This window comes from Lathamus discolor, chromosome 4, assembly GCF_037157495.1.
Source record: "Lathamus discolor isolate bLatDis1 chromosome 4, bLatDis1.hap1, whole genome shotgun sequence".
In the NCBI taxonomy this organism is placed as follows: Eukaryota; Metazoa; Chordata; class Aves; order Psittaciformes; family Psittacidae; genus Lathamus; species Lathamus discolor.
Window position 1 is genome coordinate 1,979,955 of NC_088887.1, and position 24,895 is coordinate 2,004,849.

Below are 24,895 nucleotides of genomic sequence, written 5' to 3' on the forward strand. Positions count from 1 at the left end.
GTTTGCAAAACTAAACAAAACTCTGCACTTCAGCAACTGTGATAGCATCTTTGACCCTCCTGAGCAGAAACTTCATTTTATGCAAAAACACAAGCAACCTGCATGCACTGTACACAAAATTGGCAGTGATACCTATAATTTACCTTACTTGAGAGAATATGCATCACACAGAAAATAGAACAAGTGATTTTTGTTTTATTCCCCTGGTCTTCACGGAGACCAGAACAACATCTGACTCTTACCTGTGCTTAACTTACAAACACTGTATTTCAGTAACCAATACAACTCATCAGATGTGTATAATTGCAACAGTATGTACAAGGCCGTACTTAGACATGAGTTGAACAGATTCAGTAAGACACTTCAATTATACAACTGAAAAACAAAGAATGTCAGGTATTTTAAAATCTAGTCATTACAGATCAGATACAAGTAAAAGCAGCAATGCTACAGAAAAAAATATACATTAAATGACTCAAAATTCTGGTTAATTCTACCAAAAAACAGATACTAATGAAATAGCTCTGCCAACTGCTAAAAGACATGTTATTCATGTCACAAGCAAACTAAGCACAGGAAAGTGTTCTGCTACTCAAAAATGTGCATGAGGTTCTAGTACTAGCCTTTCATATGAAAGTATACTTTTTAAAAAGCAAAGTTACATAAAGAGTTATACTATGAACAATTTATGAAATCCTGTCGGTGTAGAGCAGAAACGCTGAGAACAGCTAACATGTGCCAGAGAAGATTGGCAACAAAGTGCCAAAGAATGCAAAGTGTTGCAGGATTAGGAAAGTATTATCCAGTATTTATGAAATATATGTACATTCATCTATTTCCTTTCAACATGGTTTCCCTAATTGATGCTACTTGCTGAAAAGTCATTCACATGTGGTTTTCTATCTCACATCTCCCTGTAATAAGAAATGCCTCCACAGCGGCCAATGCCAACCTTATGAAGTTTAACCATGCCAAGTGCAAGGTCCTACACCTGGGTCAGAGCAATCCCAGGCACAGCTACAGGTTGAGCGGAGAAGAGATTCAGAGCAGCTCTGCAGAGATGGACTTGGGGGTGCTGGCTGATGAGAAAATGAACATGAGCCGGCTTCAGTGTGAGCTCACAGCCCAGAAAGCCAACCGTATCCTGGGCTGCATCCGAAGGAGCGTGACCAGCAGGTCGAAGGAGGTGATCCTGCCCCTCTACTCTGCTCTTGTGAGACCTCACCTGGAGCATTGTGTGCAGTTCTGGTGTCCTCAACATAAAAAGGACATGGAACTGTTGGAACAAGTCCAGAGGAGGCCACGAGGATGATCAGGGGACAGGAGCACCTCCTGTATGAAGACAGGCTAAGGAAGTTGGGGTTGTTCAGCCTGGAGAAGAGAAGGCTGCGTGGGGACCTCAGAGCAGCCTTCCAGTATCTGAAGGGGGGCTATAGGGATGCTGGGGAGGGACTCTTCATTAGGGACTGTAGTGACAGGACGAGGGGTAACGGGTTCAAACTGAAACAGGGGAAGTTTAGGTTGGATATAAGGAGGAAGTTCTTTACTGTGAGGGTGGTGAGGCACTGGAATGGGTTGCCCAGGGACGTTGTGAATGCTCCATCCCTGGCAGTGTTCAAGGCCACGCTGGACAGAGCCTTGGTTGGGATGGTTTAGTGTGAGGTGTCCCTGCCCATGGCAGGGGGGTTGGAACTGGATGATCTTGAGGTCCTTTCCGACCCTAACTATTCTATGATTCTATATTTACTCCATGAAGCACTTGCACCAATACACTGATAAATACAGCTTTCAACATAACATATTCTAATTGAAAAAAATGCATTTTATTTTTATGTTTCTATCTTAAACATTAGAAAGCAATGCTGCACAAATAATGATACTCAGAAGAGTTGAAATATGATATTCAGAAGAGTTGAAATAAACAAGGCTATAGAAGTGCTTAGCCTATAAAGCATTCCCCTTGCCAGGCAGCCAATAGAAGAATATATAGGTAAAAAAATTGGCAGTGACTCCTATTTTGCTTTCATTTCCCTATATATATTTGAAAAAGGTTGGTCACCAGCAAAAGGTGCACGCAGCTCCTGATACAGGTGATCATAGTTCTATGAAAACCATCACAAGAACTATTTGCTACAAAACAGCTCAGTTTTTTCAGATCAAAGCTTCCACAGTTACTACTTTTTCTTCTCAACTGATACTAAAGCTATTTCAATTTTAGTTCGGTTCTTTTTTTGAAGTCAGACAGTGTGCTCTCCTCACGTTTAAACATCTTTACATATACTTGCACATATGTATAAAATACTCAAGTCTTAAAAACAAAGCCCTATAAACTGAGGTTCACTGTTTCTGCACTTAACTTGCCACCACTTAGACTGTGAATCATGGCAATCATGTTGGAATGTTTGTTCAATTCTTCCTTCTGTAGTTTTACAAGTGCTTCTTTTTCTTCCAAGCGTCCTTCCAACTGGGATTTTTGAACTTCCAGAGAAGATGCCTGCAGAAACCAACAAAATGTTATCATTTCCTCCATTATCAACTGCTAAGCACACATAATGCAGTGTGAGCTGAGTGGTCAATTTAAACAAGTAAATTAAAAAGTAGTTTTAAACTTACAAGCTCCTTTTGGCAATCTCTCAGCTATATATTTGCTGCACATGAATGATTATAGTGACTGCCACACAATGATACCACAGGAAACCACCAACTCCCATATCATTGTCCTGTTTCAGCAGCACAAGTGTTCACAGTTAAGCCATCCACATGTCATTTCAAGCCCCACACCAGCAAATGTTTACCAAGAACAAGGGAAATATTTGCTATATGCTGGATAATACTGCCTGCAGAGATTAGGCTTTGCTTCCAGGGAACGGAAATACAGCAAATATGTTTGCCAGACTGCACACTTTGCATTTGCTGATGAGTTTGCATGAAAATGAATCTCTGCCTTGTGAGTTTACAGGGAGCCTTACCTACAGGCAAGGACATAGAGGCAGCACTGAAGTTTGAGGGATTTAGTTTTGCCTTTTTTAAATACTATTTTGTTAACTTGGTATAGCCAAACGGGTCTCTGTTTTGAAAAAAGACACGATTTTTCTTAGAGACAATATTAGTTTTTAAAATTTCAAAGATCAAAACACATCAGATGCATTTTGGTGCGTACATATGTAGCACGTGTACCTTAATTCAGGATGCAAGCAAGGGGAGAAAGTAAGCTAATCCACATTTTACAGCAGTCAAAACTACTAAAGAGGAATGCGGTACCTTCTCTTAATACTGTTCTACAGGTTTGTTTTGGGGTTTTTTCTTCCTTCCAAACATATTCTGTAGTCACACACCATGGCTCATACAGCCTCATTAGAGCCTGACCCCGACTTCTTTTCTCTTAAATTCAAGCTCAGCTACTCAAAGGGTATAAAATTTAAAGTTGAGAGAATTTCTTCCTGTCCGCTATATAGGCTGCTCTTTCTTTAGCTACTTTACCACCAAAATACAGGTTTACCAGCTCTATCAGTTAAATAGATATCTAGAAGTCTGGTCTCGAGAATGCAGGTGCAAATAATGCCTTACCTTGATACTCAGTTCTTTCCTTGCTTGCTCCGTTCTACTTAACTCCTTTCTAAGAATATCTATAGTTTGTTCCATATCTTTTGTTTCTTTCTGCTGTGCTTTCAGTTTTTCTTCCAGAACTTTTATTTTCTGTTGCAAATCTTAAGAAAACGAACACATTAAAAGATGGGCTGCCAAACTTAGAAAAGATACACTGCATTGCCTGGGAAACAAGGTTCTGGGGCTTGTTTCTCCTATTTTCTTTAGGCTCGACATAGCTGCTAATAATTGAATTACTGAGTAGTGCCACCTACTGCTAAGTTGTAGTAACTGCTTCCAGTCACATTTGCAGAAGAGTTAAATAAAGCTCTTGTAAAATTCTCAGTCCCTACAGAAAGTAGTTTCAATGAACATGCTCTAAAAAGATCCCGAAGGGAAATATGATGCTGTGCAGGCATTCAGTGAATTCAGTCTAGGAAATCAAGTTTATGTATCCTTTCTAAAGAAGAAAAATCTGTATTCATTTCATTCAACTGTTAAATTAGCTATCCCTGGCTAACTAAGGTTTACAAGCTACTTAGTAAGATATAACTTCTTACCTAGAGCCCATAACAATACCATCCAGTTAATCTAGTTAGCTCTCTAGGTTCAGTGACGTTCAGGTAAGTGACTTACTCGCTATTTTGCCATCTCTCTCCTGCAGCTTTTGCTGTAGTTCTTTTCTCTGATCTTCGGTTTCCATCAACTGTGCAGCAATCCTAAAATTGCAGAGAAATAAATTTTAACGATTAAAGAGAGATCTGCCACCATTTCTCTATCCTAAGAAGCTAGAATGATTTTTGTATTGTTTCCAGTTCCTGTCAAGAGCTTCGAATCAAACCTATGAATTTGCAGAGTATGAGCACAGACAGATTTTATTTCCTCTCCCCCTATGAAACAGTTATTTCCTTTCTCTGATCACGGAGACACAGTAGAAACCACTGAAAAAGTTACGGTTTGGAGCTTAAATGCCAAAAACTGTTGCTCTTGATTACAGCCACAAAGCATCCAAAATACAACGACAGAACTAAAATTGTCATTCAAACAAAGCCAACATTCACTGCCACTGGTAATTAAGGATGCTGGGGTTTTACCTCTTACTATCCTCCTGAGTCAACAATACCATTAGTAAAGCCTGTTTCATGCAAGCACATCTATGTATAAAGATTTTCCAATATCATATTCCAGTTTGTCACACAACACTAGGCAATCCCAATGATTTCATAAGATATCACCAAAATCCATATTGCTGCTTCAAAAAATCCATATGGCTGCTTCAGTCTTCATTAGATAGGATAATACTTAAGTTTCCACAATAATTTAATATACAGGTACTGTCATCTATCAGCATTACAGTTGTCACCTGTGAAGCTAATCTACCTTTTCCATTACTAGTTAGCCTAATTTCTAAGGCATACTCTATCTGCCACTTGCTTTGCCTAGATGGAGTCTGCTGTCACTCTTGTTTGCTTGCTCATCCCCTTCCTATCTACCAGTTTCTAAGCTGCAGCCTGTAGCAAGAGAGGTACAGAGTTAATTTCCATGGTCTACATTTTATTCATGACAGTTCAAGAGTACCTCTACAACAACTGCACCCCCAGCCTGCCTTTAAAAAGGGGCAGCTGTCACCGAAATATCTTCCCAATTACACTGAGCTGCATATTGCACCACTGAAATTAAGTGTCCAAATTTATTCAGTAGCAAACTTAGGTATCAGTATGAAAATTTTTCCAATTGGATCAGAACTCAAGGCAGTGATTTGGATTGCTCTGCTTAGTGACAAGGCAAAAGCCGTGAAGGATGAAATGAACTTTAAAAGTAAAACCAAGAATAGTATTTTATTTCTCAACTGAATACAAAGCCTGCCTATGAGCATATTGGGTATTCCTTCCCAACCCCAATACAGGAGGCAAACAAAATTAACCGAAGTCACTACCATGCGTATTCAACTAACATACACTTATAAAACCAACCCTGAATTATCTTTTGCTTCCCCTAACTCCACTTCTCAGACGTTATTTAAAGCTCAATTGAAAAATTGAGATGAAATGCTACTTAGTTTTACTGTTTAATTTGCTTTAAAAAGACCAAATTGGACTTACCTATCATTCTGCTGCTTGAGTGATTCATTTAGTTTCTTCATTGCTTCCGTTTATTTAGTGAATAGCATATAATCTGTAAATCTTTATGCTGTCATTCAGTGGTTTCATATGTATAAATGAATTAGGGGGTTATGGTTGAGGAGTTTCAGTGCTTTCAAAGAGCTCTTTAATATAACAGTTTGTTAAATAAAAATACTTGATAACATCTGTGCAACCATCCCACTCAAACTAAAAGCAAGGTGTTTTGGGGGGGTGGTGTCAGTTGAGGATTTTTTGGTTGCAGTTGGGATGTTGTTTTAATTTTGTTTTTTTTTAATGGACATACTTTGAGGAAGAAAAATAGCCTAATCCAACAAGCCAAGCATCAGCCGATCTCTTACATATCCTTAATTATTACGGATCAGGAAGCAACTTTCCTCCAGCAGAAAACTCTTGGGAATAGACAAAGCATATCGAAGCCTTTAGAACTTAGACTAACGCAAACTGCTATAAGTTGAGTATTTGCAGTCATCTTTTAAAGGACTTTTTGAGTCAAGTCTGTGACTGCTGTCTTGTGATATCAAAACTGAATACAGTGAAAAAATACAGAACGCCTTTAATACAAGTTTATGAAGTAGATCTCATGCTCTAAGCAAATGTTTTCCTATTTTACTACCACGAGGAAATTTTTTTCCCCTGATGTCAGTTATCCAGTTGGTTTTAAGGAACAGTATATTTAAAGTGTGCAGATCTGTTTAGAATGCAAATTTGTTTAGAATGCAAATTTTTTGCTTTATAAACACATTGTAAGGATCAGAAAGCTATTTAATGCCTGCTTTGGAGAATGTAAAACTGTCAGATACTAAATTGAGGCTGGCTTATTTCACATTAATTAGTCAAATATGCATTTACAGAGTATGACTGCATACAGTTCAAGCAAAGGAGGAGATACTTCTACGGTGACTATATGAGATAGTTATCCAAGACACCCCATAATGGACAAAAGTTGTATACATTTTTCCTCCCTCAATGGCTCCCTTATTGGCAGCAGTATACCTTCAAAATTGTCAAATATAATGGCTGCTTCCATTACTAAGCAAGAAACTTGCTCACAATTTTACCAGCTTCTTTGCCTTGCTGACACCTAGTGACGAGACAGGCTCATGTGAATTGTAAAGCTAAAGCTCTTTTGAGCCTTTATTCTTCCAAAGCACACTCTCTTTTCATAAATAGCTTTTATCTTTAGATACTTTGTGTGTCTCACATGTCCCTTTGCAGCTTAAGATCCTGAAGAAATTATGCTTATAAATAATTTGGGACACACAAGGTGCCTTCTTCCTCTTTGGCTCACTTTTTACTCAAGTTCAATCAGATTTGCTACAGAAGTGATCAAAGTGCAAGCTTCTACCTTATGCAGACATACTGTTATTGGCTGCTTCTCCAGACTACTTATAGCAAGTCATCAAGACAGCATAAGAGCAAAGAAAGACACCAACAGTATGGTGTGATACTAACAGACACTAAGCATTGTTAATTTTGTTTCTTAGAGAAAAATGCTCCCTTTTATACAAAGGTCACACTATTTCCTGAACTGAACCTTAAACTCTAGTTCTGATTCCATTTAACATATTAACTTCTTGAATGAATCAAGTTAATCTCATTCATAAGCATATAGAAGAAAAAATAATCAATTTTTCACCTAACAACATAAAGTAGCGTGTAATTTTGCCCTTCTAATGTGCGTAGCCCCATAAAGGACTTCCTCACCCTTTGAATACAAAGTATGTGCTCAGAGATCTTACACGCCTTACCTCTGAAGATGATCGGCAGAGGATTTTTTCAGTACTTCATATTCTTCTGCAACTGTTTGTAACTTCCTGTTGTGTTGGAAAAGCTGTTCTATATCAGTCTGGGCTCTTTCAGATTCGGTGCGCTGAGCTTTCAGCAAATCATTGAGTTCTTCATTTTTTCGTTCTGCATCCTTCAACATTGCAGCAAGAGTTCTCGCCTTCAAGTGGAAAGACACCCCCCCAACAAAGAAAGTCCCACAGTTACAAGCTATTCTGTTTCACAAGTCACTCTGTAATAGGCATATTTGGGACCATAGATATAACACTAAAATGCCATCAGCTACATTAATTATTTCTTCACCTAATATTATTGACAGACTAATTTGCTCACCTATTTCCTTTGGCTTCCTTTATAGACAGTGTGAGCAGAAAGGGAATAAAGTAAAACATGATACATTTTAGCTACTTATTTAGCAACCTGCAGCCCAGTCCTTATTATACCTTTAAATAACAGAAATTATTCCAAGTTTTCAATGCACACCTCAAATACATATTCCATGGAAGCAAGCTTTATTTGAAAGTTCATCTTGGACAAGTGACTAAAGGCACAAACAGGAAACAGTTCTTCATATATCAGCAAATTCTACATAGAATTCTAGTACGTGGCTATACTTATTTTCAAGATTACTACTATTAAATTAACACTAATGCTTAATGAATAATACTTAGGACAATAGGTTAGTTTTGTTGCCTTCCTATAAGGAAATGGACGTTAAAGAAAACTGTTCCAAAGAAAAATCCAGAGGAAAATGGGATATTCATAAAAATTAAGACTGCCTTAACTTCCAAGCATAGCTATACTAAGCATTGTAGAGTTTCCACCCATGCGATCACAATTAAAGCTACCCAGACAATTATTACTCAGTCCCACCTCAGAGTCCCAGAAGGAAGCTGCATGCTACTTACCTCGGACTCAGCCTGGGCTCTTTGACATCGGTACTGAGTCATCAGCCTCTCAGTCTGAGCCTGAGCTACTGCCTTTGCTTCCAAAAGGTCTTGCAGCCTAGTTTCTTTAGACTGTACATAGGAAGAACATTTCTCATTAACGTTTTCTGAATGTACAGACAGCAATGTACCCATACACATTAGGCTGTACTCACTGCTAATGCCGACAGCTTCTGCTCATAGACATCCATTATGTCAGATACCCTCGTATTGGTGAACGACTCCTTCATCTGTGGAAATACATCCAGATTATCAGAAAAGGCTGAGGAAAGTCATTGTGAGAACAGAACAGAACTAAGTTTACCCACTTACTAGAGGAAATTAACCATACATGACGGAAGTCCTAAGTGTTTAGCAAAATATACGCCCAAAGTCCAGTGAAAATGCAACTTGGTGATTTCAGGATATTTTTTCTTAGGCAGTGATACTGTAACACCAGTTTTGAGCAGCTGCTCATGCTTACATATAACCAAATGCAGCTATCCCAGCTGTTCATACAATGAACACCTACTGGAAATACTGAAAAGTACTATCTTCGCACTATCTTGACCCAGAATGTAAGATTCTTGCATACCAACAGTAGTCCCCGCGCAGCTCCAGTTCTCAGCCCATTTTCCTGCCCTCAAGCAGGAAACAAGTAGTGTCTTTGCCTGCTTGCAAACCTGTGATCTCTATGTCCTTTTAGATATTACTACTCTAAGAAAAGCTTCTGTAAGTTCCCTTCACTCCCCTCTGTCTGTACAGTAATACTATTAAAAGTCTTCTCAATTACATTCTTTCACACATTTGAGCTTCACACAACACACAGAATGCACACAGAGATGAAGCAGTGCATATTTCAAGTGAATGTGTATACTGATTTCTAAAGGTAAGTTCTACTAATTAGAAGGTTCAAGAAAAGATTCACCCAACAGTTCATCAACAACTTTCTCCTCTAAAAAAAATTGAAGCAGCTTACAATCTGTCACACCTGGAAGCTGCTGCACTAGTGCTGCCAGGCACCCACAGCTGCTTGAACTGACATTAATATATACACAGCAATATACCTACAGGATGTCATGTGCTGTCCTGAAAAGGATGATCAATGAGAGCATTCAGTGGCAGAGTACCAAGTAAGCCAACCAAGACTCACTTAAACTTTTTCACCATTATTCTAACAGCTGACTGGAATCAACAAATTGCTGAGTTTCATTCTTAACAATTATAAGAAAGAAGATAGTTGCAAAGCTAAGGCTGGAGGCAATGCCACTAATACAGATATCAAGTTGTTATCAGGCACTTTCTGTTGTTTGTTTTCCCAATCTGCATACTGTTCTTATAAGCCAAAAGAAAAGAGAAGAAACAATCCATCACTCAGTCTAAAGCAGCTACAAAGCTGCTAACTTGCTTTGAACAGAGAAGAGGAAATACATTCAGTATCTGACAGTACGGTCTGCAAAGCAGCACACTGTATGTGGTACTTGTTTGGGTGCCTCATTCACCATGCATGTTGCTGCAGAGGGAAGCAAAAGCTTTCTTCTGAAGTAATAACAGTGCCTTTACAAGAAGGCCACAAAAAATTTAACTGGAAACATTAAAGAGTCAGCTACAGGAAAGAAGGAAAATGTTCGTATGCATGTTCAGGCATACAAGAGATACACCATACTCTTCTAAAGCAGCATATAATCTCTTTTTATCACAGGGTATTTCTTAGGAAGTGGGAAGAAGAGGCTCCTGGTATGCGTTGCAGCAAGTCTTGGCAGCTGCAACCGTATCTGACACCTGCCTCCACATCTGACAGCTAAGAAGTGCATGGGTAAACCTATTGGAGAAAGATTTCAATAAGGAGCCCCTACTACTTCTGATGTAGCACAAAGAAACATCACTGAATTCTGCTCAGTAGCTCAGTAAAAGGAGCACGTTCCAAACAGGCAGGTATCTAAACTGGACTCAACTGATAAATGCACTACAGCCCAACACTTAGATTTCTGCCGTGTTCCCCCAGTAACAGGTGTCACGTATTTAAAAAGGGGTATATCAATTCTACTAACCTCTAGTCCAGAATGCAGCTTTTCTATTAATTCCTGAATATTTGAAGTTGTGGATTCATCACTTGAACGACAGGATGAGGAACACCTCACCGAAGTGACGTTGGTGACGGGTGAAAGCAGTTGGATTCTTTTTGATGCATGCCCCGCTTCTTGTTTTCTGTAAGCATTATTTGCTGCGATGCTTTCACCAAGGCTGTATAAACGCAAAGATTATTAATGAAACAAGCTGCTACAAATATCGCAAGGACTGAAGATGAGAACCATTTCATAACCTACCTTCTCTTTCACTGAAAAGAAATTGCACAAGTCACATTTGCATTATCACACATTAAGATGTGGTATTAGACACGTGCCCAAACTGTTTCTACAGAAAGCAGAGAAAAATTAAAGCCTGTCATGGGTAACCTTTAGAAACAAACTCAGTACCTTGCCAGAAAGGGCATGGTGCTTAGGTCTTCTTGAGCAGAAGAGATCACCTGTCTCCTATTAGCCTGAGAAACAGGTTATTTCACATATCATTATTCAACTTAACTAGTTGAAGTAGGAAGATTGAGAAGGGCAAGAACTTTCATTAGGCACAAAAATAAGATCAAATCATGAAAAGGCAGAGTGCTACCAATAAATCTTAGTTTTCCCTTGTCTCTGATGCTATTTTACAATATGATACCGAGTATAGCACATTTCATTTCAGAAGTTTTAGCAAAAATGTCAACATTTAGATTAAAAAAAGTGCCATCAATTAAAATCTGTACTGGGAAGAGAACACAAAAGCTTACACAGAAGTAATTACATTAACTATATTCCAGTGTATGCACATAACTTGTGGTTGGTATTTTAGAGGCAGCTACTCATGACATGTTCCAAATCAGAGGCAAGTCAAAAGAGCTGATTTTTGAAGCACCAGTCAAAAATCTTTTCCCTGATAAATTCCTTACTAAGTCATCCCAGCCACTTCACTGAAGTACTGTCTCAATTGCTTTGTAAGTGAACAAAGCCTATTTTTAACTTGCATTTATAGACATGTTATTTGGCTATTCCATTGTACGACTCCAGGCATATTGGATTGTACAGATCCTTCATTCTTCCTGCCAGACTATTTGTTACTGGTTCTTATAAAAATGTTTCCTGTATCCACAAAACCATGTGATCATAGCACAGTCGAGGTTGAAAGGGACCTCTACAGAACATCTGGTTCAGCTCTCCTGCTCTAAGCAGATGGTAGTTTTGTAGTTTTGATGGTAGCAGTAGTTTTGACTATATCAATATATCTATATCAGTATATCTATAACTTCTCTGGACAACCTTTTCCAGTGTTTGACTCCCCTTAAAGTAAAAGTTGTTGGGATTTTTTGGTTTCATTTTGTCCTCCCCCTTGCTCTTCTAAAGAAATTTAAAAGTTGTTTCTCCTTGTATTTCAGCTTGTGCCTACCTCCTGTCCTGTCAATGGACACCACTGAAAAGACTCCGGCTCCATCTTCTTTGTTCCATTCCATCACACATTTACACACGCTGATAAGGTACACCCCAAGTCTTCTCAAAACCAATCTCAGCACTCTCAGTCTCACCTTGAATGGTATATGCTCATCCCTCCAACATCTTAATGGCCTTTCACTAGGCTCACTCCAGTATGACTCTATCTCTCTAATACCGGGGAACCCAGATCTGGACACACCACTTCACATGTGATCCCACTTCGGCTGAGCAGAGCAGGGTTTTTTAAGCTCCTGTAATGCCAATATCTTTACAAGCTTCCTCAAAAACAACCAAAAAACCACAATGAGGCAAATCACCATGATCTGCTTAGGTCACCTTCTTTTTTCTCCAATGTAAGTAGTAATACAGTCACGATTCCACGATAATTTAGTTGTATTACAAACCTTTCACTCAAAAAAGCAGCTGAAATGCCAAAAAGGAATCTGCACTGATAGTCCTTTCAAGCTATCCCTATTTTATTTTAACTTTTTTTTCTAAATGCTGGACTAACAAAAAGGGAAGAAGTTTCAGATTGGTTTTTGAGGTTGCAAAGACCATGATACAATTTAAGATATTGTTTCCTATTTTATTACATCTACAGAAATAGGGACTCTATCAAATAGAGCTTCTTAGTATTTTTTCCCCTATTTAGACCACCTTAAATACTACCTGATCTGCATGTGTCTTATCCTAGTCTGTTCTATCTTGGAAATTACTACACAAAGAGAAAACAAAGTTTTAGGAACTGAAGAGTGACATGTCTGTCAAAGTTCAGCAGAGAGAGCAATCTGACAGTCAGAATGTTAGACGCACTCCAAGTAGATAGGTCCAAGCACAGACTACAGGCAAATGAACTCTGAGGGACAGAAGTCATAGAATCATAGAATAGTTAAGGTTGGAAAGGACCTTAAGATCATCTAGTTCCAACCCCCCTGCCATGGGCAGGGACACCTCACACTAAACCATCCCAACCAAGGCTTCATCCAACCTGGCCTTGAACACTGCCAGGGATGGAGCACTCACAACCTCCCTGGGCAACCCATTCCAGTGTCTCACCACCCTAACAGGAAAGAATTTCCTCCTTATATCCAATCCAAACTTCCTCTGTTTAAGTTTTAACCCATTACCCCTTGTCCTGTCACTACAGTCCCTGACAAAGAGTCCCTCCCCAAGTCAGACACCACTATTCTCTCTAGGATCCATGTTAATTGAACACCATCAGCGTTTGAACTATTTCTTTCCCTCTGCGCTCCAAGATCACTACAGTTTCTTAACTACAAATAAAGTAAAGTAATATGGTAAGAAACATCAATATCACTAAACCCATAAAAATGTCAAATCCTTTCAGTCTGTCACAAAAAGAAACTTACACTATGGCAGGAAAATCTGGTAAGGGTGCAGCCTCAAACAATATTCCAAGTCCCACTTGGACTTGTTCTCTGTGGTCTGATGTTAAAGCAAATGTCAAAGGTGTAATCAAGCGTGGATCCTAAAAAAGAAACTGCTGTGGTCAAAACAAGATATAGCAGTCAACAACAAAAAATCCCCAAACCACCCAGACATCACAGTACCAAGGCGTATTGCGGCATCTGTAAAGAATGAGGCTAAACAGACACACACACACACAGAGCTTCCACAACTAGTTCCAGTTCAGTTCATGTTCTGTTCTTCTTCATTTGCTATAGCATGGTAATATATAGTATACAGATACGGGTCTGAGCTATGAAGCCAAACAGAGACCACATCAATCGGTGACTGTCTTCAGTCACTATAAATCCCATTCTATAAACAATCACTCCCCAGGCTGCTTCCGAGCCTGACCTTGCAGCCATACACACAAACACTCCCTGGCTTGCTCAAGACCCAGGTGCACTATCAGCAATTCTTCTTCAGTTATCCACATAGCAGGAACAGGACAGCTTGCAGTTCCCACAGCCCATTAGCACAGAAAAGTTATATTCAAAACTTAAGCTACCTTTTTAAAGTTTGCCCTTCTAAGTTTCTGAGCCTGAAGTTATGGAAGAGAAGTGATTATAAAAATAGCTTACACTTCAGAGTATTTAGAAACATGTTTTCCCATAAAAGCCAATGCAACAGGTAAAGAGACTAATCCCATCAAGTTTTCAAGTGCTTGATTTCCATCACAAAGCTTAAGTTTTATAAGGATTTCCTGAGAACTGAAACTCCCATTGTTACCCATTAAATTACTGAATTTCCACTCTTGAAAGAGAAACTAGCATGAAGTGTTTGACTGTCTGGATTACTTTTCCATCTACAAAGTCAACTGTTAAGATACCATCTGACCAATAATTACCAGGAACCATTTTGACCAGGCAAAGTCACAAATTAGATGTGTATATTCAATAATAACCAACCGCACAAATAATTATATGGTTGCGATAGCTTTTTTCCTAGTTTGCTACTTTTAAACTGCAGTCCTAATGCAGTCTAAAAGGATAATTCTTACCAGGTAGCAGAAGTATGAGTAAATGTGCATTACTGAAATAAATAATTGAAGTAAAAAGCCAACTGCTCTTTATTTTAGAAGAATTAACAACGAAACAACCCTTAAGACATGTGCCCATGGGACTGTATTGTCCTTGAAGTTTTACCACTTCAGAGACAAGCATACGAAACATTCAGAACTAGAACTACTGCACTGCAATGACACTTCCCTTCACAGACACATTTCATTTGACACTTCAAAACTGCAAAATACCTGTAAAATTTTGTAGAAGCTGACTTCCATACCAGGTACATCCTGCTTCAGTCTGCTCATAAGATCAAGTGTTTTCAAAATAATATCAGCAGCAAGTTTGCTTTTAAACATACAAATAAAAAAGCAAAGGGGAAAGAAGGAGGGAAAGAGAAAGATTTGTCAAATCAGCACTGATAAATCAATTTAGTCAATTTTAAAATAAATACCTTCACAAAGAAATTAAGTATGTCTATCAAGGCAACAAAGCCATCATCACAAGAGATCCTTTTTGACCTGCTGCTGAGCTTCTCCAGCATGCCAAGGCTAGCAACAGTGAAGACCAAAACAAAACTTTCAAGTTGAAACTAAGGGCTTAATGGTAGGTCCAATTATATTTCTCTGATTTTTGGCCATATAACTTTTGGTTATGGCGACATTCAGGTTAATGACACTGAGTTGAAAGAATGTGTATTCCATATTGCATAAAATCAAAACGAGAAATTAGGTGCATTAAGCAATTCTGGTAAGCTTCATCTTATGTAAGCTTGAACTACTGCATGAGGCTTAAGGTCATCTTCTACTTAAGTGGATTCCCAGCTCATGCCAAAACCAATATCTGAATGCTTAAATTAGGTTTTAACTATTGAACTGACCATCAACATAAATTTCTATTGTACAAAAATACTAAATTTTATTTTAAAACATTAATAATTTACATGCATTTAAATGGTATTTTCAGCTACAATATACTTTCCATTGAAACAATATCACAAAAAGTCTTACTAGGTTAGATTTTATATAAATTTGTGTGCTCACCACATTTTAGAGTCCCCTACTTTTGTCCCAAACCCAGTATCGATCCCACTATAGGTAAACTGGTGTTCTATTAGAGACGTGCATTGGCTGGCAGTCAGTACCTTCGAGGCATGCATTTTCAGTATGTCATCTCTACAGAGCAGTAGGTCGAGTTAAGAACAAATTTCATGCTTAGGTATTGGCACAAAAAGACAATATTTCCTAATAAAAACAGGACACAAAAGCTGCTGTATAAAGGCACAAAAGCCTCCAAAAGCGTTTTTATAACCCAACTATATAAACCACTTAAGTCATGTTTAACTGACAAACCAAGTAAGCTTCACTTATCAATTAAAAACACTCACTTGGACACAAACAGCTAAGGGAAAGAGTAAAATGAGTGGCGTAAAGATGAGCAAAAAGCAGTCAGCAATCAGTCCCCAAAACAAGAACAGGTTACCTAGGACTGAACTAGCAAAGAGACTTCTTCACACAACACAGCTTAGATGCAGCCATGTTCTCCTTACTATGTGACACCATAGACTCCAAAAGGAGTGCAAAATTGTATCATTTCACATTATTTTTCCTTATTTCACTGATCTAAATTTATAACATATTTGGCTGGGAACTGCACCTGACTTAGCTAGGCAAAAATACTATACTCATCAAGAAGATGGCCACCCAATCTCCCCTTGTGATTTTAACAGAAAACACTCATCTTCATTTTTGATTTGCAAAGCACTTCTCTCCTGTTGAATAGCCGCCACATTCCATCCTGCACCAGTATATTCCAAAACAATTTCTTAGCAATTAGAAAGCTACTTAAGGTCTTTCAAGATGACAGTCCTAAGTAAAATTAGGGCACTTATTGCCATTAAAAGACATTAAAGTCACCCAAGATAGACATTTTGTCTAGTAGCTTAGAGCAGATTATGGTGCAGGAATAAATTAATGGCCAACAGGCACCCAAAAAGGATATTTGTCAGGACATGAATAGCTTTGGCCATTCTTTCACACTTCTTCACTAATAGCTCATCCACAATCTGTTCTGGCATCTGAAGATGATCAAGAAGAACAGGCAGCAAAAGATCCACAAAATGCTCGGCTGAGGCACTGTTCCCACTATTAATAACATCCTGTAATAAAGACATTTTATGGCAATTTTTGAAACTACAAAGCAAGGAAGCCAAGCCTACTCTACCCCCTCCTCCGCTGCTTTCTTGCTTTTGCAGCCTCTTGCTATTTCAGGTTTAAGATTGCAGATCAGTAATATACTTGAGGAGGGAGTTCAATGAGAAACAGCAGAAACTTCCATACTCCTTCAAGCCTTAGTAAGCAACTGTTTGATAGCTTTGCTAGCATCTACCTCATGACTTCACAAACTACTGCATCTTCCACTTAATTTTCAACACTGGCATATTTCTAAACTAAAGCATGTCTTTAAAAGAAAAGTTGTTTTACCAAGTATGGAATTCTAGAACAGGAAGAATCTTATTTAGGATATTTTTTTACATGCTATTTTCAAGTAAACTGCTAACAGTTGCTTAAAAATCAATTTAAAATATAGCTGCTAACAAGCTCTTTAAACTCAATTATCAGTCTTGGTACCTCGAAAATCTCTTTGAATAGTTGCAATGCTAGAACAGAAGAGTCTTCAGAGCCTTCCAATGGCTGGTTTGACAAGTGCACCAATGCAACAGATGGTTCAAAAGTCTTTGAGCGAGTCGCAAATCTGGTATTTCCAGAGACTGGCAAGCCAGATGGTTCCAGTATTGCCTGCCGCAGGATATGACGTAGTTCTATCACAGAACAGAAGGCAAGCAGGAGCTCTAAGATCTGTGTGAAGTGAATGAGAGTTCAAACATTTTTAAATCAACTACTTACACAGAAATTGCAACTCCCATAGCACAGGTCTAGAAAGATATACAAATTCTATGCAACTCCTTTTAGCACTTTAAAAGTTACCTGAATAACAGTTGTCTTTTCTTAAAGCCAAGTCAGCAACAAAACACAGTTCATTAGATTGGTGAAGGCTTGTGACAGCATTCAGTGTACTGCTTTCCCTTCTTTTTTCAAAAGCATGACTGCTGGGTATCCAGTAAGCAGTAGAAATGCATATACACTCAAAAGGAAGAAAACTATGGAAGGGAAAATACTCTAAGACATGAACAGATGCACACGTGCATACTCGGGGATGAAGAGGAAAGCACCCTGGAAGACTCCTTGTCAATGTCTTGCTAAATCAACAACAAAATCACATATACAGAAACCTTAGCATTTATTATTTACTATGAGGTAAAACACATTCATAGAAAAAGCTTAAGAGTCGTTTCACAGATGCATGTAGCCCAAATATTTTCAGAACGTTTAATATTTTAGTTTTTAGAACACATAGCCAATATTTCATTTACGTAAAGTGATAGTGAGTCAAAGTTGAACACAACAGTTAACTGCTTAACCACATGTGGCATCAATTTGTTCAACTAATATGAGAGAATGTATGAATAAGTCTTGGAAGTGAGCATCACTGTTCCCTGATCAGAATCCTAGTAGTATTAATTCAAGCTTTAGACAGTGAAGTAAGGTACACACTGCATTTGTGGTAGATCCCAAGATTTCCTACAAGTCAAACCACAAAAGGTGTTCATGTTGGCTTTTTGCCTTTAGGTCTGCTACTTGAAAGCAGACACAATCTGGCAAAAAAACAACTACTACAAATCCAACCTGACAGCCTTGTGAATAACTAGAGTATAGAAATCTGGTGTATAGTATAGGTCATTTAGAAATCCTGAAGTCAATATATTTCATTATCAATCCTTGTACACAAGGAGCCTACTTAGGTAGGCAGAAGCGGAACTCGATTAGGAGTTGCACCCTCTTAGCCTTAAACTGGAAAAGTATAAATACCTTAGATGACGAATTGGGATCCCTTCCATGAAGAAGATCTAATACTTGACCAAGGCATGAGGTAAAGTGCTCATATCTACAGCATGCATAGAGAAAGAAAAAACAAATTAAAGGCAGTTTTGTTACACTCAGACGTTTATACCAAGTAACGAATGCAAGTGCCTTGTTCCTCTCCTCACTTCCAAACACTTCAACTACAGTGACAGTTTTGATAATGCAACTTCTATTTAAAATAAATATAGCTTTAAAAATATTCTAAGAATGAGGAAAAAAATCCTTAAAATAAGCCAAGATTTTCCAGATATTTTTACTGTCAGATTAAGATTGGAATTTAGTAACTAAAATCTGCTAGCTGAATTTGCAAAACTAGTCAAGCTCTCTGAAGCTTTAACACCCTCCGGTAAAATAATTACAGCTTCAACCATACTATTCCACTTCAAGATACCATAGACCTATAACAAGCAAAATAGCTACTCACCAAGTTGTTTGACCACCAATACCATCCAGACAAAGAATTACTGAACACACTATTGAATATTCCTTAAGAGATAATAATGCATGTGTCACATGCATGTGTCAATGTAACACAAGAATCCTTCAGTTTCATATACAGCCGTTATTATCAACTAGTAACATTCAAAAAGCATCTAGGGACTTTTTTTCCAGTGTTTGGTTCAGAATACAAATAGCACAGAGCAAAGAAACTGAACAAGAGCTTAGGAGAAATATCTTGTACTTTAAGGAAATGAAGCCATACCTGCTAAGATAATCGGCAACTTTAGGGTTCTTCAGAAGATCCATGAACAGATCAACAGAGTATTTTCTCGTTAGAGTACCATCTCCATTTACAACAATATTGAATATTAACTGAAACGTCTGATGGATATTTCGAGCATGAAAGAGCTGAAAGGAAGAAGAAAGTTATCTACAGGTATGTACTTACTTTGCCTAGGTTTTTAGTAAAACTATCTGGAATTAGAATTTCATTTGGCCAGTGTGAGCATTACCTTTATCTACAAATTAAGAATATAACAGATTCAAAGCATTACTTACTTTTTCTCCTACTTCTTCATTTAAAGTAAGGCTTGATAATAGTGAAAGTGCAAACACAACCATAGTCAAACTACTATGGGCCAGGAAGCTTATTAAGGTACGATAAAAATTCTTCACGTTATTCTAAAGCAAGAAGGAGAAACACAGGCATTACGAACTTAATTCTGTTTTACAAAAATACCAAATTCACAGATTGCATGTACTTAAAAATAAGCCATACAAATAATGAACAATACAAAAACCATATTAGAGACATAACAGTTCTCTAGGAAATGTATTTCACTGTTAAAATGCACAATACTGGTGTTGATGTCAATGACTAAATTATCTTTTGAACTTTTATAATGATAACAAGCAAACAAACAAACCGACAAAAAAAAACCAAACCCAAGCAAAACAACAAAACCATCCAAGGAAGAAATTCCATCATTAGTTTAATCTTACTGAAACTAAGTAGTTGTACTGAAATCTCTAATAGAAAATCACCACTGCAAATTCAGCCCTGTCCCTTCTTTGCTCAGAGAACAGTGCTCATTATCTCCGCTTATCAAGATCAGTGGTGGCTTAATATCTTTTAAAAGGCAAATCCCTTTCTTGGCCAAAATTACCAGCCCAGCTTCTGGGGAAAAAAAAAAAAAAAAAAATCCAACTACAGTCTATGTTAACAACATTTATTTTTTCTAAGGAAGAATGCTTGAATTTTAAATGCACCTTTGCAGAGAGCAGTTGCAGACACTGAATGCATAACCCAAACTAGTGCAACAACACAGCAATGTAGAGAAGGAAAAAGAACACCCAGTTTCCTGAGCTACTGGGTTTTTTTCCCCTCAAACACATGAGAAACAAACACCAGCACTGCAGAACAAGCAGGCCAGGGTTATTACTGCCACAAAAAAATAGTGCCCAAGAAATACGAAGGTAAGTCCCCAGAGTCAAGTCTTTTGCACCCAAGCCAGACAATCATGCCACAAAAGCAAAACTCTCACCAAAGATTTTATCCGAGTTTGAATAGACAAGTTGTGACGACAGAGATTTGCCAGGAGTCCCAAACAGGGTATCGTTAGCTCATCTTCAGTGTGCTGACTTCAAAGTCCAGAAGTTTAAAAAAGAAAGTATGTTTTTATTAAAGCATCCAGAATTTAATTAGAAGAAGTTGGAGCATGGGGGGCAGAGGGTATGGATGTTTTGGTTTGGGTTTTTGATTTTTTTTTTTATTAGATACCATCCCACCAAGCAAAGCAAAATTCAAATTGCAGTCACCACAGCGTGAGCAGTTTTTAATGGAGTATAGTACCAGAGATCAATGCTATCAAAGATAATTTCTTGCATGCGCTTAATAGTCATTAGACCTTTTACACAAAGGTACACAAAATCATGTACACAAAAAATACATGTACACAAAATCTGTATTAATCTAATAAGTTTACTCCTAAAGACAAGCATGAGTTTTCTTCTAGCTTTTCTCTTTGTCAGCTCCCTGTTCCTAAAGGTGTGGGATGGGCTACAAGGCAAATTAGTATTCAGTCACCCAAAGTTCCATAATCACTGCAGCTGGCAATCTGTAACAGCATGATTTTCAAAGAATTCAGAACAAAAACGCCACAGCTTACTCTGAAGACCAGGTTAGTGCAATATGCTACTGGCCTTCAGAAAGTTTGGAAATGTAGCTACTTCCCATAAGAAAAGACAACCAAGTACACACTTACACATGCTGCATTAGAAATGAAATCAATTCATCGATGTTGGCACCAACGGAAAAGACAGGAACATTGTAGGTTAGCTTCTGCAGCAACTGAATACTCTGAGGAAATAAAAAGATATTCACATGTCTTTTCTATAGCGTATCACTGAAGAATGTTACAAGTTACAAAGCTGAAACTGAAAGAACAAATAACAAGACACCACCACTAAATTAATTTCCAGACTCTCTAATGTTAACATATTGATTACATAAACTGCTACAAACACAATGAGTAATGTCCTACCACACTGATCCACTCAGTAAAAGCCCAAACAGATTAATATGATTTTGTTTTGACAGAGAAGTTACCTTGAGTTCCATTTAGTTCTCCCCATTGACTCATAAGCAAGTTCTCCATTCTGTCAGTGAGAAACAGGCTTTTCCCTATTGGAAGATCTAGAAGTGCCACCAAAATCCAACAAGTACCTTGCAACCTCTAACAAAGTACATTTACAGGAAAACAGGTTTGCTGTAAAGGCTGCAAACAGATCCAGTGGTAGTAAAGTCTTCCCTTCAGCATCCTTTTGGCCCATAACTGCGTTAATATGAAGTTAATAGAGAATCATAGACTAGCTTGGGTTGGAAGGGACCTTAAAGTTCATACAGTTCTAATCCCCTGCCACAGGCAGGGACACTTTCAACTAGATCAGTTTGCTCAAGGCCCCATCCAACCTGGCCTTGAACAGCTTCTTTCATTCCTTCACAATAACATGACAAAGATGACCAGTGTTGATGCTTTTGCTACAAACATTAGGAGAAATAACTAAATACCTCAACTGAAAGTAACTTTCCAAGCCCTCAAGCAGTGATTTCTTGAAATAATTTATAATACAAAGTAGCTTTTTTGGTTGGTTGTTGGTTTTGGTTTATTTGTTGTATTTTGGTTTTCTTTTAATTTAAGCAGGTGAGAAACACAAGCAGGATTAAAGATAAAATACAAAAAACTCTATGCAGTATTATAATCCTGTTATACTAGCCTCATACAACAAATAAAACCCACAGCTAAGATTAACTCTCCCTCAACACATTACTTCAGACAGCACTTTGGAAGACTTATTATATGCATACAGTATAATGTATACTACATAATTATAATAAAATATTATTAAGCATTAGTTCTTGTTACCTGTAATAAGACTGGGTCGCTAAGTTTAGTAGAACTTCGATGAACCACTCCTGCCAGCACGCTGGTCAGATTGTAGGTATCTTGAAGAGTTTCTCTAGTCTCATTGTCTAAAGCTAGAATTTAAGAATTATTAAACCCAACACAAATCACCTATCTAACAGCAAAAACAACTGGTGCACTGGCTACCAATCTAAGCAGAAACAAGCAAGAGGCAGCAGAACCTATTTTGTAATTGGGAAACTTGATGCATACAGGCCCAGGCCATTGGAGAGCCCAAACTGCAGCCCAGCAAACACTGGAGTGAGAGAGGTAAACTAAAGTGATGACAGTTGTTGATGTAACATGGCTTCTCCCTGTCTCTGCATCCCCTTCGGCAGGTTTTGTCACTTCATTAAAAAAAAGGGAGTATTTTCAAGCTCAAAAAAAAAAAAATCAAGGACAAGAAAGTAATTCCTCACCCTACCCAGGGTGGAAACAAATGCTGACAGGCATGATAGTTGTTGTTTCAGTGATGACTTCAAATCTGCTTCTTGTGGTGATATATCATCTTATCTGGCCTTGTACATACATTCATGTGGCTCAGCCAAGCGCTCCACTAAAATGAAAACCACTTCATCTTTCACGCCTTAGACTTTTTCCAGGTTCATCACCTATGCCACAGAATCAGTACCCATCTTGTCTTTCCTTTCACAGATCAAAGATAAAAAGTTAGGATGCAAACCTTACCTAGCTGTGACAGCAAAGTAACCACAGACAAGGTTAGAGATGGGCTTATACTAGCATCCTCAAGGAGTTCTACTAGGCAACTGAGACATTCACTTGGCAGAATCTGATTTGAAGTAAACAATCGTGCAAGCTTCAGTCCAGAGATAACCTGGAAATGAAAGGAGAAAACCAACCTTAATTACTCAACTGCGGCAAAGTATTTAACACAGAAGTCAAAACACAGAGCTGTATTAAATACACGGCCCTATTTGCCAGGCTGAGAATGTAAATGCACTCACTCTAACAAAACATTTATATTCACATTTGTGGGAGGGGGAAGGAGGGAAGAAGTCTGAAAAAAAACCCGGGGTTTCACTGTTGTGGATGTGCTCCCTTTACTTTTGGAAAATAGCAAGTTGTCATTGTGAACATTCGTGACACGTTGGGGCTTCTTTTGTTTGCTTGCTTACAGCATTCACAGTAACAGCATCCTTTTCAGTCTCATAGCTGTAGCAGAGCAACACCTGTATTTCTTCACACATTGAACAGACTTAATGCCAGGTTATTCTTCCTGCATGTGTTTTATCATAGATAGAATACAGGGATTATTTATTTTGAAAGAACAACCAAACAGATTGCAGACGTTTTATAATCAGCCTTCAGCTCAGCCCAACAGCCTGCTTTCTAATGATGCAGACAGGGATCCAAAGGGGTGCTGCTCAGCAGGCAGGATAAACAGGAACAGGCAGCGCTGCTTTGGGACCACTCAGTGCTCGAGGTGAAAAAATAGCAGCTAAAGGAAGCCTATATAAGAAGACACTGAAAATTATATACCTGCACATCAGGACAGGTAGAGAGCAATTACCCTTTCATATCAGAGCAATATAATATTGTTCTTGCATATCCCGTGTATAGATCTCTTAAATGGATACAAAGAAGAAATCTAGGCTGAACATTAACTCTTATATTAATGCTTCAGCAATTAAAAAACAAATCTGCATTTGACAAATGACCTTGCAGTCTAAGCAACTCAGTCAGGGTGCCAATCTCTCACCACACCAAGCGTGCCCACCAAGGCTGCATACAAGGCTCTACCTGGAGGCCTGGGAAATGGACAGGCCTCCCCTGAGCAACGAACACTTTGGCTTACATGCCCCATTAAACCAGCAAACCCCACATACAGGCCATCCTCCAAACTCGCTTTTTAAGGTGTGAAAATAAATGCTCCTCGGCAGTCAGAAACAGGGGATGGGAGGGAGGAAAGTCACTCATTAGGCCTGTCATACGTTTAGCTGATGCACAGGTAAGCATACCGACACAAACAAAACCACCCCAAACACTACATAAAACAACACAGCAACGGTCCAGAAACGCTGCTAAAAACCGAAACGTCTCCTCTGCCCGACGGCCTCCCCCGGCCACCGGCTCCCCCGTGCCCACACGCTAAGCACCGGCGCCCGCAGGCAGCGGCGCTCACACGCCCGCCAAGGGCCCCGCGGCTCCGGAGCCCGCGCGGCGGCCGACCAGCGCGGAGACGGCGAGGCGGAGACCGCCGAGGCCGGGCCCCGAGAAGCCACAAACAGCCCCCATAACCTCAGAGGCACCCCGGCCACCGCCATATTCCCGGCCGCACCATCACCCCCCGCTCCGCTCCAACCGCGGCCCCCGACCAGCGCAGCCCTCACCTCAAGACTGCGCTGCAGGAGCGCCGCGTTAGGAGCTGTCTTGGCAGCGCGGTACTGCGCGGCTGCCAGGAGCAGGGACTTCATGCAGCCTGAGGCATCCATGGCGCCTCAGCTCCGCCATCAGCAGCGCCAGCCACAAACAGAACTCGTATTTCCCGCCGCCGCCGCCATTTTGATGGCACCACCCACGGAGTGGGAGGGGCCGCCGGGCCCGCGGGGCA

At 39.1% G+C, this 24,895-nt stretch overlaps 1 protein-coding gene across 1 annotated transcript; it reads right to left on the reverse strand.

The window, feature by feature from the left end:
• Positions 1-1,801: 1,801 nt before the first annotated feature.
• On the reverse strand, positions 1,802-24,851 carry CIP2A (cellular inhibitor of PP2A). Its single transcript, XM_065675975.1, has 20 exons — positions 24,675-24,851; positions 23,011-23,158; positions 22,285-22,397; positions 21,124-21,218; positions 20,404-20,500; positions 19,418-19,540; positions 19,122-19,267; positions 18,365-18,440; positions 17,066-17,293; positions 16,437-16,593; positions 15,479-15,620; positions 14,684-14,783; positions 13,335-13,453; positions 10,492-10,684; positions 8,617-8,691; positions 8,423-8,533; positions 7,478-7,674; positions 4,222-4,304; positions 3,568-3,707; positions 1,802-2,494 (listed from the first exon to the last, which is right to left on the reverse strand). The coding sequence occupies exons 1-20, from the start codon at positions 24,774-24,776 to the stop codon at positions 2,324-2,326; spliced, it is 2,616 nt and encodes an 871-aa protein (XP_065532047.1). The 5' UTR covers positions 24,777-24,851; the 3' UTR covers positions 1,802-2,323.
• Positions 24,852-24,895: the final 44 nt, after the last annotated feature.